The sequence below is a fragment of the Artemia franciscana genome, chromosome 6, assembly GCF_032884065.1.
Source record: "Artemia franciscana chromosome 6, ASM3288406v1, whole genome shotgun sequence".
In the NCBI taxonomy this organism is placed as follows: domain Eukaryota; kingdom Metazoa; phylum Arthropoda; class Branchiopoda; order Anostraca; family Artemiidae; genus Artemia; species Artemia franciscana.
The window spans coordinates 26,002,072-26,021,947 of NC_088868.1; the positions used below are offsets into that span (position 1 = coordinate 26,002,072).

At 34.8% G+C, this 19,876-nt stretch overlaps 1 protein-coding gene across 1 annotated transcript in view; it reads left to right on the top strand.

The window, feature by feature from the left end:
- LOC136028240 (protein CNPPD1-like) overlaps nucleotides 1–19,568 on the top strand; it is a 43,726-nt gene extending 24,158 nt beyond the window's left edge. Inside the window, exons 3-6 of the mRNA XM_065705969.1 lie at nucleotides 651–856; nucleotides 5,180–5,308; nucleotides 12,997–13,176; nucleotides 16,358–19,568. Of these exons, the coding sequence (XP_065562041.1) occupies nucleotides 651–856; nucleotides 5,180–5,308; nucleotides 12,997–13,176; nucleotides 16,358–16,765 (923 nt within the window). The 3' untranslated portion in view covers nucleotides 16,766–19,568. The remainder of the gene's footprint in view (nucleotides 1–650; nucleotides 857–5,179; nucleotides 5,309–12,996; nucleotides 13,177–16,357) is intronic.
- Nucleotides 19,569–19,876: the final 308 nt, after the last annotated feature.

Genomic DNA, 19,876 nt, shown 5'->3' on the forward strand with positions numbered 1-19,876 from the left:
GAAGAATTTAAAAAGAATTAGGTATTGATAACTTACGAGTGGGTGATCGGATCTTAATGAATTTTGATATTTAGAAGGACATTGTGGCTCAGATCTCTTATTTTAAATCCTGACCGGCATTAAGCCTCTTATTTTCCTTTTAAATCCATCTATTGATTCATAGAATTTTGTTAGAGCTCATGCCATATGATCTCTTGGCTCTTAGCTCTTCTTGCCTCGTCACAAGTGCCATATGAGCTATTAGCTCTTGTTTTTGCTTATATTTGTGGACTTGAGAAAAAAAATCTACCTTTTAGTCTATTTTCAAAACGTGTTTAATTTTTTTTAATATATTTATGAATACACTTAGCTTATTGAGCCTAGGTTTGTAAAGTTATGTTTTATCTGTATTTGGTTTACTTTAATGTGGTTCTTTTCTATTTCTTACATTATTGTTTTATTCATCATTAATATGCCAAGAAGTCGTTTCTGCGTCTTTTTTTTCACTTTTTATGTGTGTTTAAATTGTATTTTTGGTTTTTGGAGTAAATCAGAAGACATAAAAAGTTGATGATTTGAAATTTAATTTCCATTTGGATTATATCCGAATATCCATGGTGCGTAATGTCTTTTGAATTATCAATTATTTAAACTTGTGATAATGATTTTAGATTTTACTGTTGATGTCTTTCGCAAGCTTGGTACCAAACAATCCATTGAGAAGCTAACTTTAGACAGGGCCGCGACTATATCAAGGGAGGCGTGTATTTCACCTTGTTCCTTGATACTGGCAATACTCTATTTGGAACGTTTGACTCTCAAAAATCCCGAGTACCTGAGCAAAATCTCTTCATCTAGATTATTTATCATTTCTGTGGTATGCTTTCTTTATTATTATGGTTACTTATGCTTTTTTGTTTACCAAACAGAGTAATGATTTAATGCGAATTTTTATTAAACTTTTTCACATGCCGACCAACAATTCGCGTATATTTCTTGATTCTCTGTCTTTGGCCGAGAGTGGTACGCGTGGTTGGGGGCAAATCCTAACCGCGGTCGTCCGGGAACCTGTAGCTTTCTGTGTTTTCTCGTCAGACGATGTCTAATCTGACTTTGTCTAGTGTAGAATAAACGCCTATATCAGTCTCCTTTCTTGGAGGAGGGAAGGGGGGTGGTTTCTAATTTTTGCCCAATTTCTAATTCTATCTCACAGTCTTGATTACGATTCTTGGCCTAATTGAATATCCTAAGCCACATATATCACCCAATGAATCTTTTATATGGAAGTTATATCTGTTATAATCAAATCGTCAGCTATCAGCTGCCTTCCACCCAACTCTACTCCATTTAATTGAACTACTGAGACTCCCAATTTAAAGAATTTCCTCCCACAATTACCTTGACCTCTCGCTTGTATTGGCTCACGAATAAATCTTGTTAATTTGCTAAACATCAAACTTACCATTAATTTATCTGGTTTGTTAACACCCAAAACGCGGCCAATATTAGACTTAGGCTTACTGCTTTTAGAATAATTTTCTTCTGGATCTTTTTTTTTGTATTGACGAGGAAAATAACAAACTATTTGTCTATTTATAAGTTGTGGGGAAATCTGAAAAGACTTCTGTGCTCAATCCAACTTACTGTAATAAAAAAAAAGAAAATAAAAAAAAAAAAAAAAAAAAAAAAAAAAAAAAAAAAAAAAAAAAAAAGAATAGAATAGCTAGTCTTGGAGCTGATTCCTTTTACCATGTATTATGAATGTCATGATTTTTCGTCACAAAGGACCATGTTACCGATGTGACATCAAATAGCTGGTCATTGTCATTATTATTAAAAATTTGTTGGGTTTCTGTATTAATATTTTTTTAGTTGCAAGTACGATTTCTTAAGCAAATACAAATTAAATAAAAAAAATGCCCCCACAAGCAAAATTCCTTGTAAAATAAATAGAAAATATACCCTTATTTTAAATTAATGCTAAGGAAAGACTCAAACTCAAACGACTTTGTTGTCAAACGCATTACACGGTCATGCCGATCAAGAACAGTTCCTGTCAGAATAAAAGATAAAGCACTAAACTTATAAAAATGACAGCCATAGCCATCGTCGTACAAATTCATATGCTAACTAGGCATAACACAAACGGAGTCAAACTAAAACCTAAGATGTTTAAGTATTCAACTTTCTGAAAAAAAATTAAAATGAAATTCAAGTTCAAATTGAAAAAATCAACGAGGAAAAATAAAACTAAGACTAATATATATGTACAATTGTTGACGAGTGAGTGTAGCATTAAAATTTCGACAAACGAGGGAACAAAAATGTTTGCGTGATGCATATGTTTTGCTGTTACCCGCAAAATTTTAGGTACCGGTTCACCTAATTGCCGTGGGAGCCGTTGGTGCGAAGGAAGATGTTCAGGGGGAGAATTTCGCGAAGCCGCGGATTCGCCAAAATACCGACACTAAACGTTAAACAAAATTTATCACGGATTGCCGAAAGAGTTGTAAGTAAAAATTTTTTTAAAAGGGAGTAATGAGGGGCTTTGGGATATTTCGAAAATACCATAAGAGCTTGGTATTAAATCGTTTCCAGGCGGTCCCTCTGGTTCGAAGACAATAGTTATGTGACATAATTTCCCTCATAGACCTTCTTAGCTTCCTCTTTTCTTTGATACTAGTAAATATAGACATTCTCTAAACCAACTTCAGTTTCCAGTTGTTAATTATTGTATCTGTTTATGATTAGAATTTTATTGTTAAAACAATAAAAAAAAAAAACAACAGATTTTCAAGCCGCATTTTTAATCTACTCTGTAATTAAAATGAACTGAAAATATAGAAAATTTAGCCTGAAGGATATTTGAGCCAATCTGAGGGGAATTCCTTCTGATATTGTGCTGGTTTGACGATTTATGGTTCGAAGTTATGATATCAGTTGATAAAGATGGTATATAGATGAGGTTTTTTTTTTCACTTATATTCAAATTCTTAAACTTTGTTATTCAGGAAATAGACCCAGAAAAACTAAAAGTCATCATAAAATGCCCTAATGCAACACAATAGTGCCCAAATTGGAAAAAAATATGTCCTTGTCCGACTTTAATTACGCTGATGTCGATCTCCTCTCTGACCCTGAACATGCTCAAAAGATGCTATATGATATTGTCGAATGTTCAAATCTGATTGGACTTTAAGTAAGCGCAGAGAAAACTAAATTCATGACCATGAATCATCCGACCCAAATATCTTTGAGTGTAAACTTACCCAGCTAGAAAGGGTTGAGTGCTTTACCTACCTAGGCTCCATACTTTGCACTGATGGCTCTTCAGACTTAGACATCCAGCAAAAAATACATAAGGCGCAGTTTGCTTTCGCATCCACTCGAAAAATCCAGGCATCCAGCAAAGAATACATAAGGCGCAGTTTGCTTTCGCATCCACTCGATAACCCCTTTGGAACCACCGACAAATCTGTATTCCGGTTAAAAGTCGAATCTATACGGCCCTGGTCTAAACCATCCTATTCTATGGATGCGAAACTTGGTCCTTGAAGCTTCAACACGAGAGAGCATTAGATGCCTTCGAACATGGATGCTTACGCCAAATAAGTTAGAATTCACCGGCAAGATCGTATATCTAACTCCAATATTCGCCAACTCTTTAAGATCAGAAGAGATGTCGCTACCACCGTTAAAAAGTGCCGCTTAGAATGCCTGGGTCACGTCCTGCGGAGAACACCAGAATATCTGCCATATCGAGCCCCTCTAGTTGAGCCCTGTGAATCTTGGAAGAGACATCAAGAAAGACGAAAGAAGAATTGGTGGACCCTGATCAAGTCTGACTTGGATCCCATTGGTGACTTTAAGAAACTTGGACATATATGGTTGGCCCAATGGCTCCCGTTCGCCAAGCAATTGGCAGCAGATCATGAAACCTGGTCCAAAGAAGTCTAAAGGATCCTGGATGCCGGTCGAGGCGGAAACGCCTGACTTCCGCCATAATTACAAGTAAGTAAGTAAAGGTCATCATAAGCTGGTTTTAAAATTTTTAATACTGATTAATAATCAGGGGGATCTTAGGGTGTTAAAAAGATAATTGGGTCTATAGGTCGTCAAACAATGGCCATAATCCCCATGGAGGGTCTAAATGGCCTTGGGTTTTAGTTCTTATGAGTCTGTCAACTTTTACCCCCTGCATTCCTTTCGACTAGAAACCTGCAAAGTGTTTAACGCTCAGAACACATTTTTTAAATCCGGATGATCGAGCACTTCAACTTCCCGCATGTTCATAGTGGCCCATATAGACCTCCTGCCTACTATAAACTTGGGAAGTACCATCGAGTCTAAACCAGGGTCACAAGTGTGTAAAGTTGGTCCCGAAGTAGGTCATCAGGATTGTATTTCATATTTCATTGGTTATTACTGTTAAATAGTTAAAACATTTTCTTAATCAATAGTTAATTGAAAATACAGCCTGAGAGTTACCCCATTGTTTGCCTAAACAAAAACTTATACGAAGCATGATGCAAAGCTTGGTCTCTCACCAGAAACGATAACAGGGGTAGGGGATGTGCCCCTGCTCCCAAATATATCTGGATTTTAACCATGATTCGCATGTTTTATTATGTATCTCATATACTTCGACTGTTGGGTGGATTTTGACAAACTTGTCGTATTGAATCATAAACCCTTGTTTCAATTCGCAACTTTTTTTTTTTTTATTAGTCTTCGATGTTTTAATTACATTATGAGTTATAACGTCCTTTTTTGTCTTGTAGCTTGCTTAATGACACTTACAGTCAATATTCAGCCTTACTCAAAGGAACTGGAGGCGGTATAAAATACAATAAAGCAGGAGAGAAATTAAAAAGAAAGAGAGAGAGAAATTACAACTTGAAAGACTTAAAGTAAATTATATATTAAAAAAAATTCAGATTAGCACTGGGTCTAATAGAATCTAAATTAAAATACGGCGCACAGTGGCCTAATTCAAAGACAGTTGATTTAGTCTAGTTTAAATTTGTAGGGCTATAATTTGTTATTTATCTATCTGTTATACCATTTCAAGATTGGAGGCAGCGTTAGTTTCTGCTGTCACGTGCGTTTTTTTCTCTGACCAAAAGTGAATATGCAAGTTTATCTTGTTTAAGATAATCAGGTTAATCTCTATGTTTAATTTTGTTCCTTTTTCTTTTAGATGGTTGCATCAAAATTTATGAATGATGAAGGCGTTGAAGACGAGGTGTACAATGACGAGTGGGCAGCCTCATCTGGATTGGATGTTAGTGAAATTAACGAATTGGAGAGAGAATTTCTCAGTGCCATTGTAAGTAGGTTTATAGTTGATGAAGCGTTTCCAAGGTTTTAGCTAGGGTAGGGCTAGGGAGTTGGATTAGTAATTTTGTTCACATTTTTCAAGGTGTAAAACATGGTTTTTTTTAAATGCCATGCCATTGTGTACAGCACCATCCAAATTCTTGCACATCACATCCCATCTTTTCTTTTTTACCCTAATCCCCCTCCTTATACAAGTCATCTTTCCTATTATGGTAACTTTTTCTTCTTTTTCAGCAGGCAGGGCTTTTCAGTCGAGACCATTCAGCCCTTTTCCTTTTGACTCACTCTGTGAGATGGACTAGATCAGCTACGGAGTTGGTTTCTCTTATTTATCTTGTATCTGCTCAGATTTCTTGCAGTAAATCTTTTGATACTAGGAGTTGAATTATAAGAGAATATATATTGAGTTCTGTGTGCAAGTATGGTCAGCAAGACTCTTGGCTTTTAGTGAAATTTTTGTGGTGTATGAAGCATTCTAACATTTTACATTGCAGGGTATACTATGCAGACGTCAGCATATTACATTCAAATAGGCAATGATCGATTGTTTCATTTTTTAAGATTACATGACCTATAAAGGGGAAGAGGGAACTTCGCCACTTGAATTAGGGAGCTGATATGAAAACGCCTGAAAATTTAGCCCATTTGAACCTGACTGAATTCTATGATAAATCTTGGAAAGGTGCTCACTGGGGAAAGGTGATAGGGTTGGATTCTGATTATTTATCAGTACCTCTGGTAGTCTCCAGCGGTAAATATCTCTAATGGGGATCATCTCTCACTTGGCTGGTCAATATTTAAGGTATTTTTTGCTATTTCATCTGCCTTATGGTTACCTATTATACCCGAGTGGCTTGGAATATACTGGAAATGAGTTAAAATACCTCTTGAAGCGAGATTATCAATAATCCTAAGACAAAGAAATGTGTCAATATCCATCTTAAACTGAGAAGCTGAAGAAAGCAGCTCAAGGCTTGATAAAGAGTCAGAATATATTATAATATTTTTAAAATTAAAAGTCATATATTCGTTAACCATGAGGAACTCTAGTGCCATGATTATGGCATTTAACTCGGCAGACATTACAGATACATTATCGTGTAATCTCTTGCCTAAAGCAATATTATAGGTTGGAATAAGCGCTCCGCTTGCCACTTTCTCATTCATTTTGGACCCATCAACAAAAATTCGGAAATGGTTTTTATATGCAACAGTATTGAGCTCGGCAAATTTTGTCTGTATAAAAGCAATAGGGGTAAGTTCTTTGGTCCACTTTGAGGAATTAGTGTTTATTATGGGGATTGACCAACTCCATGGGGGGGGGAGTGTGGGTGCAATAGATTTTACTGGTACTGGGAACTTCTTCTTGGTATTTGCATATTCACTTGCAATGCCTCTAAACATAGATGGATTTCTTAACCAGTTATGCACGCTATGAGAATCATTGGCTTCAATTTTTGTAGGGTAATTAATTAGAAGAGATCTTCTTCTTTCATTTATTGGTGATAGTCCACTCTCAGTAAGCAGAAACTTAGTATTTGTTAGTTTCCTAAGACCAAATATGAGACGGATTATATCATTTTGTGTTGTGTCAATTTTTTTGCATATGGGTCTTAACACAAGCACCGTAAACTATGAGGCCATAATTAATATGGGGTCTTGTATGTGATTTGTAGAATTGGAGTAGTGTTTTCTCATTACAGCCCCAAGGTGTGGCTAGTAGTCTTTTTATTATTCTTATTTTTCGATAGCATTTTTTTTTATTGTGTTTGTGATGTGAAGGTGGAAGTTTAGTTTTTGGTCGAGTATGAGGCCTAGATAATTAATTTGATTGTTCTCTGGAATAAGTATTCCATTAAGTGTTAGCCTTGTATTAGAATTATTTCGCTAATGGTGGACTTGGATAATTTTGGACTTTGTGGGTGCAATAGGTAAATTTGACTTCTGAGAAAACTTTTCAAATTGGAAAAGTGCATTTTGCAACTTTAAATGTGCAATCTCAAAGGTGTTGCCGGTTGCCCATAATACCAGATCATCAGCATACTGTAGATTGGTATGTGTGAGGTTCATGTCCCAGAGAAATAGTGAAAAGAGGAGGCAGCTCAGGACTGCACCCTGTGGAAGGCCTTTTGCTATTGAAGCTTTGGGTGAAGAGGCTGAACCTACACAAACAATGAAACTTTGGTTTTCTATGGAAGATTCGATGAAGGATGCAAGTTTGGGGGGTAGTCCAAGATTTGCAAGTATCATATGCTCCTTCAAAGTCTAGGAATGCAGCAGTTAGGACATTATTTTTTTATAGGGATTCATTTATTGCATTTGTTAACAATATGAAAGCATTTGTTGATGAGTGGTGTTTCCTGAAGCCAGTTTGAGTATGAGGTATCAGAGTATTCTTCTCAACAAACCATAGCAGCCGATGGTAAATCATTTTCTCCATTACTTTTCCTAGCACAGGAGTAATCATTATAGGTCTATATGACTCAGGGACATGTTTAGGTTTATTTTTCTTTAAAATTGGTAGGAGAGATGAACATTTCCAGATATTAGGGAATGAGGATGTGGCCATGCATGGTTATAGCAATTTAGGAGCTCCTGTTTGTACAAAGGGGTAAGATTCTTTATCCACGTAGGGTGTATATTATCATAGCTACTTGTAGCATTGGCCTTGATATGTTGTATTGCATCATTCTATTCATGTATTGAGAAGGGGCGGCTTATATACTCTGATCCTTGTCGGGGCTGGTAAATTGGATTTTTCAAGATTTGAGTGGTGATATTTTTATTTTTAGATGTTAGCTTTTTTGAGAAAAGGGTAGCAAATAACTTTGTCTTTTCAATGTCATTGTCATACTCATGTATTAGTTCATACAGAAGTGGGTTGGGGGATGTTTTTTTCCCACAGATTTTGCTTATAAGTTTATCTATGATTGACTCACATGTTTCTCTGGAAAGACTGCAAAATTATTCCAGTAATTATATTTAGCATTAATTATTGTTGTAACATTCTCTTATGTCTTGTGACTTTTCTTCTTCTTCAAGGAAAAGGCATCTTCTTCTTCTTCTGGAAATGTAAAAAAGGGCTATTTTACTTCTGTTAAGAAAGTCGGATTCCCTTAAGTAAATTAACTTTTTTATTTAAGTGTTTATTGTTGAAAGGGCTCGTCTCAAAGTGTTTGAATTTAGGCTTGGGGGAAATCAAGAAGGACATCAATGAGTTGTGATACATACTCTCAACACTGTACACAAACACATTCCGCGTATTAATGGTTTTAAATCATGATTTGTCGTTATTGGGCATGTGCTCTTTCAAGATTAAACAGGGAGCATTAATTTGGGTTATAATGTCTCCAATGTATGTGTATATCTAGTGAATAAATTTTATTATTAACGAAATTCTGGTAACAAATAGGTTTAAACTCAAAACAAGGTTGGAGTAGAATAAAATTCAGTCATCCAAAATCAAAACGAAGTTTTGTACAAAAATTTATTTAAAACTAGTCGTGGCATACGGAATTTATTGAGCCAATGCGGAGTTTATTGAGTCAATGCGAATTTTATTGAGCCAATCCGGAGTTTTCTTGGGCCAGTGCGGAGTTTATTAAGACAATACAGAGTTTATTGACGATATACAGAGATTAGTGGCCCTGGTATGTCGAATGATCTCAAATGTGATATCGCTGTACTTCCCTTTTTTTGTAAATATTCTTCTTCTTTGAAATACCACACTAGTCGTTATTGTCCATATAATTGAGTAGCTTTAAGAGGATTCGATGCCTCAAAATTATTTTGTGAGCCTTTAAATTGGTTGGCCGTCTCATAGACAAGGGGTCCATTAGTGAATTCTCCCAGAGGACTAGTTATCATTGAAAGCTGTGAGAATCTGTGGTTTGACTATGAAATTGGATTGAAAAGACAGTGAAATTTTGTTTCCCCTGTTTCGGCAAGGTTTTCAGTCACAGTAGGCAGCACAATAAAGAACTCTCGAAGCTAAAAAATTGACGAAGTGTCATTTCTTTTGAGCTGATTTTTGGCGTTTTCCTAGAAGGTATGCTAAAACTTTTTTAGGGACTGCTCTTTCCTGTGCTTACAAAAAAAATTCTGCTCTATTTAGTCGAAAAAAATAAAATTCTCACTTTCTAGCGATATGTTTCATTACTACTGAATATCTCGTATCTCTGGCACAAAACGAGAGAAACTAAATAGTTTTTTCGGAAAGTAGGTGCCGGCTTTTAGTTTTCTGTCGTTTATTTGGATGTCTTACCTTACCCAAGCTCTACAAGTTATTGATAAGACCGCCCAGTCCATTCTGATTAGTTTGGCTGATTGGTTATCAATCCTGCTCTGCCAATTAGAGATGTGTGCAAACTGCTAGTTGTCTCTTTTTCTTATTTGCCAGCATTGAAAACGAAACATTTACCACCATTTACCATACAGCGTACGACTAAAACTCTGGCTATTTGTAGTAACACTGATGATTATGCCCATGTACGAACAGAAGCGAGGGCATTATGGCCTTTTTGCAGCCTATCCGCCATTGCTCAGAACTTTTTTTTCTGTGGGAAAAGTCTATCGCTTTAATTACAGGTGGAGTCTTTGCATAGATGTATTCTTGAGGTGCATATGAAAAAAATAGTCCTTTTTTTCTAGCAGTTTAGCAGGAGATGCACCGTCTCTGGTCCCTTGTCAGACACGACAAAAAAATCGGATAGAGAAAAAAAAAACGGTTCTCAAAGAAGCTCTTGGAATTTTCATCCAACTGTGACTTTAAGGGGTAGCTTGGTGGGGACCAATCATTTTTTGATTGCTAGTTTTGGTCTGATATATGCTTATATAAAGACTGATATATACTTGTTAAATCTTGAAGAGTTTAGATTTAAATATGAATATGATGAGAGGATGATAAGATATCTAAATAATAAGATATGAAATTAGGAAAGATATGATAAGATTACATCTCTCTTCCCAAGTCTAGTTTTTTTTTTTTTTATGGGTTTGTTAGTTCATTAGGTTGTCCTATTTTATTCTTCTTATAGTCATGGAGTGGCTAAAAATTGAAAGATTGCTAATGGTAAAAAATGCAAGGATTTTGCTAGCTTTCTCTAAATTGGCCTTGATTATGGTTTTAAACTATAGAGGCAACATAAACGGACATAAAGGTTACAAAAAAACATATTCACGGACTTGTGCTTTCATTAGAGTAAAAAAAAATTAATTTAAGTAGTTCTAAATTTCTCTAGAATAGCACAAAATCACAAAAACAAGTAGGGGATCCTCAAGTACGTCAAAATTCTGAATTCTGACTAATATCCACATTCATTATCCTGATAACGATTATAAATTTCTCTAGAATAGCACAAAACCACAAAAAAGTAGATAATCCTCAAATGCATTAAAATTCTGAATCCTGACTAATATCTACATTCATTATCCTGATAACGATTATAAAATTTCTCTAGAATAGCACAAAATCCCGAAAAGAAGTAGAAATTCCTCAGTTGCACAAAATCACGAAAAGGAGTAGAAAATCCTCAATTGCATTAAAATTCCGAATTCTGACTAATATCCCACCTTTATTATCTTGAGGTTTAGCCAAATGTTTGGCTAAACCTGGTTTTAGTCGATTTCCAAACAGCTTTTGACTTAGTTGACCACACTATCCTAATTCGTTTACTACATGATAACTTTGAAATTGACCCACTATTATTAAATATTGTTATATCGTTTCTTTCAGACAGATCACAAGTTGTAAAATACAAAAATACCTGCTCTAACCCTCTCCCTAGGTACTGTGGAATACCTCAAGGAATCTTATTGGGACCACTATTATTTCTTGTCATGAATAACGAAATTGGCAAGGAATTCCCCCAAAGATGGAAATATGTTGATGACTTGTCGATCCTTGAAGTATGTCATAGGAATATTAAAAGTGACCCGGATGAATCCAATGTTCGGATGAATCCAAGAATCTAAATATGACAGTAAATCCCACTAAATCACAGATAATGACAATCAACTTCTTGAAATCTACTCCTGCTTTTTGCGATCCGATCCCAAGCGAAATGCTAGTGAAACATGTTAAGCTTCTTGGTGTCACAATTTCTAATGATCTTAAGTGGGACACACATGTTTCCAACATTGTTAAACAAGCAAATGTTTCACTATCCATTTTTAAGCTACTAAACAAATTTAATTGTCCTAAGATACATTCCCTCCGTGCTTACTTATCCTTTATCAGGCCGTTATTGGAATATGCTTGTCCGGTCTGGCATTCGCAACTTTCAAATGAACTTAGTGACAAAATCGAATCGGTCCAAAAGCGTTCGCTCAGGATCATTTACAAAGAAGGCAAAATTCCATACTCCTTCCTCCTTAAAGCTGCGCGCATTACCACCTTAAAAGAAAGGAGGGAAAAAATTTGCCTGCTTTTCGCTAAATCAGTCATTTCGAATCCTCGTACTGAGGACTTACTCCCTGATTTTCACAATCCCATTAGACTCCGACTCCCCCGGTCAGCCTCCTTAGCAATCCCGACTTACTCTCCGATCCATGCTGTTACAGAAAGGTTTCGCAAAAGTTTTATACCCTATATTCTAAAACACCTTAATAATAATTCGTGATTATGTAATTGCCAAATTCCCCTTTTCCTCTATTGCCGTTTTTATTCTTTTTTTGTTTACTGCAATGTTTTGTAATTTAATTGTTAAGTTTACTGATTTGCCCTTTATATTTGATGATTTTGCTTTTTCAATTCCTTTTAATTTTAAGTGTTTGACTTAATGTATTGTTTTGAATTTTTTTTTTTTTTTTTTTTTTTTTTTTTTTAGCTTTTACTTGACATATAAAGCGAATTCGGCTCTATAGAGCTTGTGATAGTCTTTTGCAAGTAAATATTATCTTATCTTGATAACGGTTATAAATTCTTCTAAATTTGCACAAAACCACAAAAAAGTAGAAAATCATCAAATGCATTAATTTCTATTCTGACTAATATCCACTTTCGTCATCCTGATAACGATTATAAAATTTATCTAGATTAGCCCAAAATCACGAAAAGAAGTAGAAAATTCTCAATTGCATTAAAATTGTGAATTCTGACTACTATTCTGATACCCTGATTCATTATCCTGATAACGATTAAAAAGTCTCTAGAATAGCATAAAAAATCACAAAAAGAAGTAGAAAATCCTCAATTGCATTAAAATTGTGACTCACATTCTGATGTATCCTGATTTATTATGATAACGATTATAAAATTTCTCTAGAATAGCTCAAAAAGAAGTAGGAAATTTTCAAGTGCATTAAAATTCTGAAGTTTTGACTAGCATCCTGATATATCCTGACTCATCATCCTGATAACGATTATAAAATTTCTCTAGAATAGCCCAAAAGCATAAAAAGTATTAGAAAATCCTCAGTTGCATTAAAATTTTGAATTCTGATTAATATCCTGATGTATCCTGAAAACAATTATAAAATTTCTCTAGAATATCACAAAGGCACAAAAAGAAGTAGGGGATCCTCAATTGTGTTACAATTCTGAATTCTGACTAGTATCCTCATTCATTATCCTGATAATAATAAGTATAAAATTTCCGTTAAAATAAGGGATGACGATTAATCTAGGCGTATTCTTGTTAAATTAATGTAAACTAAGCCTACTAAATTTCTATATAGGACTGGTCATTGTTTGTTGACTCGAATTCGTTTGAACACTTTCAAGGGAAAATCGAGAGAAGCATTTCAATGCGCCAAAGCGCCCTCCATGGATTTTTAACATACACTGATGTTGACGTTATCGCGAATAAAGCATTGCTCCGGGATTGTTGGAATTTGCTTGCCGAAAATGTGTTGAAGGTTTGCCAATTTTTCTAACCTTTTTCTAAGATTAATAAGGTACATAAGTGACTGTGTTTCAGTATTAAAAAAAATAAATAAAAAAATAAATCCAGCAATCTAATAATCCAGTGGTTGTTCTCAGAACTATTTTTCTCATATTGTCTATTATAGTTACTTAGCTAATTACAATGACTATGCTCTGAGAAATGTACAAATACAGAGTTTCAGAGTTGATGGAATGTCGAATTAAAAAGAAAAAGAGAAAAAGAATCTGAATTTTATTTCCCTGATAGAGCTTTTTACTTCATTTTCTAATGTAGCTAAGGTTGATGCCCAAATGTCGGTGATGGTGTTTGGCAACATTAGCATAAGCACGTGTTTGCACTACAAAATTTAAATTACAAATTCATGCGACTATATAAGCATATTTGTATTTTAAAAAGTAATGGAGGTTTGCAAAACACCAGTCTTTGCCGGTGTTTTTTGGTCACTAATATTAGTTTATTTGCTATTATACACTAGGGCGCCACGTATGGGGGTGGCCCCCCCTCACGTTTTCTGCCAACGGGTAATTTTTCTTTCCATTGTTAGGTACATGGATGGATGGAAATAAATGATGTAAAATCAGTGAAAGAAGATCAGTGTCAGCCGGTAAAAAAAGGAATAATTCTAATACCAATATTACCTAGATCAGTCGGTAAAAATGACCAGCCAGTCTGTCAAATGTGCCCCCCTTCCTCTCCCGACGTTTTGACTAGTGACGACCCATATTATACCTAGTTTGTTTCGATGGCAATTCAGTACTGTAGGGTGAACCTAAACGGCAAATAATCCATGTTTTCCTCTTTTTCAGAACTTTAATTCCCTTTTACAATTTTTTTTATATGAATATTTCTTTTTATATTTCCACCTATAGCGAAATAAGATACACTTATAAAAAGATAAAAATCCGATGGAAATTTCTGCCTCTTGGGTGAGAAAAATAACGCATAGAACAGTTGTAAACTTCATATGATGAATTAAAGATCATATGAATAATGACAAATTAACTATAAAAAATATTTTTTACCTTCTAGATGATGATTCTAGGATAATACTAATAAATAAATGGATTTTTTGATTGATTAGATACTTTTCAAGATAAGATATTTATTTAAAAAATTGCATGTCATACGCTTTGAAAGGCCGAATTCATAAACAACAAAAAATATAGTTTACCGTCGAGATAATGATTCCAGGATAATAGTAATAAATATATAAATGGAACTTAGACGGATAATATATTTTTTAAGATGTCAAAAAACAATATAGGTGAACAAGGTCAAAAACAATAATGCACTTAAAACTGGTTAAAGGTTTCAAAGACTGGCTGTGAACATGTCATTAATATTGACTAATTTAAAGCTCATTATGGCTATAGGATTGTAAACCAAACGCAATGACGTGCTATGACGAGAGGTGGCTAGTTTTAAAATCGTAATTCTTTCAAACGAAAGCTTTCCTCTGATCACCTGTCTTGTTTGTGTAGGGTTCTAGGCTTAAGTTTTTTTTGTAAATTCAGAAGGAAGCAATTAGTGATATATTAGACGTCACCAATCTGTAAATCAGGAATAATCTTTATAAATACTCCATTCAGTTCAAAATCTTTAAGGATATCGGATCTGTAATTATCACCGTCGTTTTCCTTTTGATACTTTTTTTTATATTTTGCATTATATTTCCATTTTAATTTTTTTCTTCATTTGCATTTATTTGTTTTATTTTAAAATGGAGTAATTGTTTCGCTCGAACACGTTTTTAAATATTATTTTGACTTTCAAAAGTGTATGAAAAATGGATCTCGAGAACAGCTAAAAAACTTAACTACGATCAACTCTTTGACTAAACTTAAAAAAGTTGGAAAAAGTCACTAAAGCTCTATTTTGATGAATTATGGAGTTTTTTCTGTTGAATTTCTATCTCAGTTAGTCTTTGTTCTTTTACACTCTACTTATTTTAAGGTATGAATATTGTTTTTACTTACATGGTCTTTTAAATTAATGCTGTTTCGCTATTTTACAGCTTTATCCGAACAAACGGAAAGCTTAAAAAATAATAATAATACGCCAATTTTTGTTGGTTAAGAAAGTTCTGCAACAAAAGTGTGTGTGTGTAGAATTGAAAAATGCATTCCGATGTTTGTTTCGTAGCTTTTGTATAAGGATTTTAGTGGGTTTTTTTATGTATATTGCACATCCAAATATTATGAAAAGCTTAAAAAAATATATAAATTCCTATTGGATTTTTGCGATATAACGTAAATAAGCGAAAAAACTTGAAAAAAAGAAAAACGTTCTTTCGTGGAGTTACAACATGTTATTTTCAGCTTTGGACCAAAAAAAAAGAAGTTTAATTTTTAGGGAATGTTTGTAATGCAGTGTTGTACTCTACATCTAAAAATAAAGGTCCTGTGGTGGCGCAGTGGGTTTGACTTTAGCTTGGTAATACGGGACCCAGAGATCGAATCATGCTGCAGGAATGCACTGCAAGGCCGACGCAGGGACCATAGTAGTCAAGAAGCGTCGTTAATCCGATACAATACAAATCTAAAAATAAAGTCTTTATAATTCGTAATCTTTGCGTAAGGATTTTCGTAAATCTATCTCGATGAATGGTTGTTTTTTACATTGAAATTTAAAAACTTATCCTGGAGATTACCCAGTTGCAGAAAAACTTGTGAAAAGACTTTCTTGCTCGGAACTGTGAATTATGACGAGGATTTCGTTTTCTGAAATCAGTGTAACTAGTTATATTTGAACTTAAGTTTTAATTCTAGGGCCAAAAAGAGCTCATTTCGGTTTCTCAATTTAATGCTGCTGCTACTGCAACTAACATCTCACTGCTGCACCAAGCCGCCTGAGGCCAATATAGCTACGCAAGCTCCTCCGTCCCAATCTATTCGAAGCCCCCCTCTTTACACCTTACCAAGAAGTTCCCTTTCCTCTTAAATTTTTCCTAACGATATATTCCCACCCTATTCGGGGACGATATGATTTTCGTTTGGCCCTAGATGGTTGGCCAATAAGAACAATCGTTGGCAATGTGCCATCTTCCATCCAATGTTTTAGACATATTTTATATAGATTAATTGAACAAATTTTCTGTTCTCATTAAAAAGTGCCGTTAAAAAAGTTTCTGAATCAAAACATGTTGGTTTTAGGTTGCTGCAGTGTCTCTAACAGCCTATGCGGCTAGCGTGTTTGCACTTGTCGGCTCTGCGCTTCTTGTGGGACGTTTGCCATTGGCCACCAACACCTCTTCACCCTCAATCTGGCAATCATCTAACTGGAATCTGACTTCGTCATTTATTCCTTTCACAATTCCTCCGACCGATATTGACTCCAACGAGCCTTTGCCTTTTGATTCAACTTTGCCCGATTCATTTGAAATGATGGGGAGAAGTTTTCAAAGCCTTCAAATGCGTAAAGTTCTTTCAGGATCGTTTGAATTTTCGGATCAGCTTGGATTCTACCTGTTTAAGAAAAGTGCTATTGACCCATCACTCCTTAGATATAAAGAAATTGGAGATTTTGAAACTTGGAACTCTTTAGCAGCAGTGAAAATTTGATTTATGTTGTTTAACCCTCTTCTCTTAAACCATTTCTGAAGCCACTCTAATAATGCCTTAATAACGAGCCAAGTTACAAATTGCTATCTTATAACAAAATTAGTTGACAATTTAGAATGAAGATGAAATTCTGTGTTACATAGTGAGGGGTAGGACAATTTCAGTTGGAAACTTGAAAATGCTTCTTCTAAAATATACCCGACAGTATCTGTAATTTGTAGTTTGGCTCATTAAACATGGGTATGGCTCACCATACCCAGAGTATAGGTAACTTATAAAGAATAGAAAGTGGCGGTACTGTCGGCAAAAACTATTAACGCCATCTAGCGGTTTGGCGACACTGTCATTTTATCAAGCTTTGTAGTCGTTAATTAGACTAATTAGATTAATTATTCTTATTATTGCACTGGAAACAATGCTAAAATGTCGTCAAACTCTAGATGGCGTTGATAGTTTTTTTTTGTCAACACGCGCCAGTTTCCACTCTTAAACCACTCAACCCTATTAACAACTGAAGAGAAGATTTGGGTCTTCCAGAGGTCAAAGAATTAGTTAGAGTGTGTTACTGTATACAATTATTCGATGTGTTATTCATCTGATTGGTTTTCAGATTGTAAAGTTTACATTTGCTGAACTTCTGTGCTAGTGTCCAAAGGTTAAAATCACGATGGTAGCATATTTTAAATAAGCATACTCTAGCAACTTTAAATTATCAAAGTTACCTATACTCTTCGAAATTACTTTTAAGTTGCGCGTTTTTAATCAATAATTCATGACCAGAGCCATCTTTTGTTGCTTTTGCAGTTTTTATGCTGCTTGGCAGTTGGAAAGAAATTCGATTATCTAGTGTATATTTGGCTCTCTGTTTTTTTTTGTATTAATATCACCCATTAAATCAACAGCTCAAGAGTGTTGCTGAGATATTCACAGAAGGTTACTATTGCGAGAAATGATGACACTGTTAAACTGTTTACAGACGACATCTACGAATTGAATGTTTAAGCACTAAACGATGGCTGGATTTTTTAATGGGTTTTATAAATTGCATTTACCTCAGACAGGGTAGATCAAGATTAGCTACATAGAAGAATTGTCATTAAAACTACAGTGGCAGAAAATATTCGGTTTTCGAACAAATGCTTATTATTTTGCAATTCCATAAAACTAAAAACAAGAAAACGAAACTAAAATCGTCATGAAAGTAAAATCGTCATCTGGATATTAAAAAATTATAACACTCATTAAGCAAAAGAATGTATTATTTATTCATAAATTTGCTTAAAGTTTGAAGCTATTATTAAAGCTATTATTGCTTAAAGTTTCAGGCCATTCCATTGGTAAACATGGAAACTATGGTACCTGATTTTGCTTCCATGAGCCTACTGATAAAGTAGGACTCATCTGAAATTTACTGATTGGTTATATCATACTGCTACTTCTTTCGAAATCTCTGTCTGTGATGAAATACAATCAAAATAGTTCTGGTATATCATTGAGCTGTCCTAACCGACTGGTTAGTGCTCCGGACTTAGGACGACAGGGGATTCGAGTCCTGGCGTCGCTGACTATTTCTTTGGGTCGAGTGTCAGGAGTGTGGTTTTGTAAGCTCAGCCAGAATCAAACCAGCTCTAAATTAGTACCAGGAGAATTGGGGGGGGGGAATACGAGAAGTGTCGTATGATTTGCTCCAACCACTCATTGCAATCTCGGTTGAAGGCACAGAAGCAGTGGTATCTGTGCAACTCAGACCATTGATCATCATGCGAAAACGAGTAAGAAAAGAAAAGTTTAAAAATGTAGAGATTATTACAATGAAGTAGAAAAAAAAGGAAAGAAATAGGAAACCAGTTTGGAATGCAAGCTCTGTTACAGTTGTAAAGTTGCAAGCTCCTGTAAAGTTGTGAGGAAAGACCTCAATTTAACATGGTTTGCGTCTTAATATTTGTTTATTCTAAAGGGGAGGCGGTTTCATCCTTTAATGTGAGGGTTAATTCAACCTTTTAAAGGGCCAACTGAACTGAAGTTGAACCATCAGACTAATCTCAACAATAGAAATATACTAATTCTTTAGCACTAGCTTATACTTTTTCAGACACATTTTTAATTGAAAAACAACAGTATCGATGATTTGCAATTCCTCGCAATAAGCAATCCATAAAATATAGCTAAAAAATTCAATTCCAGTGTATATCTTTCCAAAAATTACCGATTTATCGGTTTGTTCTGACCAAAACTTGCTCGGTATTGCTTTCATATTGCTTTGGAACAATGTTATCCCTAGTACATGCTGTGCCTTTTCGTAGGAGTTATCCCTTCGGCCCAAATTAATCGACAACAGTGGATCTGTCTGTTTTAATGGTTTCTTTTGTTTGAAGGTACTCAGAAAGCCTCTGTCTTTTAGTAGGAAACCTAAATACTGTTGAGAAAAAAAAACTGAAAATTTGATGGATTAAACATACTCACTTTCTCAAAAACTTTTCCAAAATTCAGTGTAATTTCGCTTCTGAGCCAACAAGTGAAGACCGGCCTTGCACCAAGCATTTTAAGTTTTATGTTATGCATTTTGATAGTAAGTCTTTGAAATGAAATTGCTAGGCTTTTAACTTGGAGTTAGGAGCGTCGAGGGTGAGACCCAGCCGATGGGCTATAGTTTTGATGTTCCTACTCTATGAAAATTGCATATATTGGCATACAGATCAATTTACTTACTGCTTTGGTTTTAGTTAAGGTTTTTGTAGTCATATATGTGCCTTTTTAATTGTAGTTTTGTTATGATTATTTTTGCAATACAGGCTTAATAGGGTTTTTGTCTTTCAAAGTACTTTTTCGAGCTAGAATATCTTGAGGAAAAGAATTCTTTGGTACATAGTATTTTCTAACTATTATGAAACGAAATGACAATGATACCCCTGTTAAAGGGTGCTGGGTGGCATCTGGATTCTTCCATATACCAATATATTTGCATTTGATATTCGATAAAAACACGGTCATAAATTTTATGGTAACCTTGAAGATATATTTAGCAACCAATAAATATTTGACAGTGTCCCGTATTCACAAGAAGTCCTTTGAAACCTACAAGCTCACTTGAGTCTTGATACGGCTTTACTG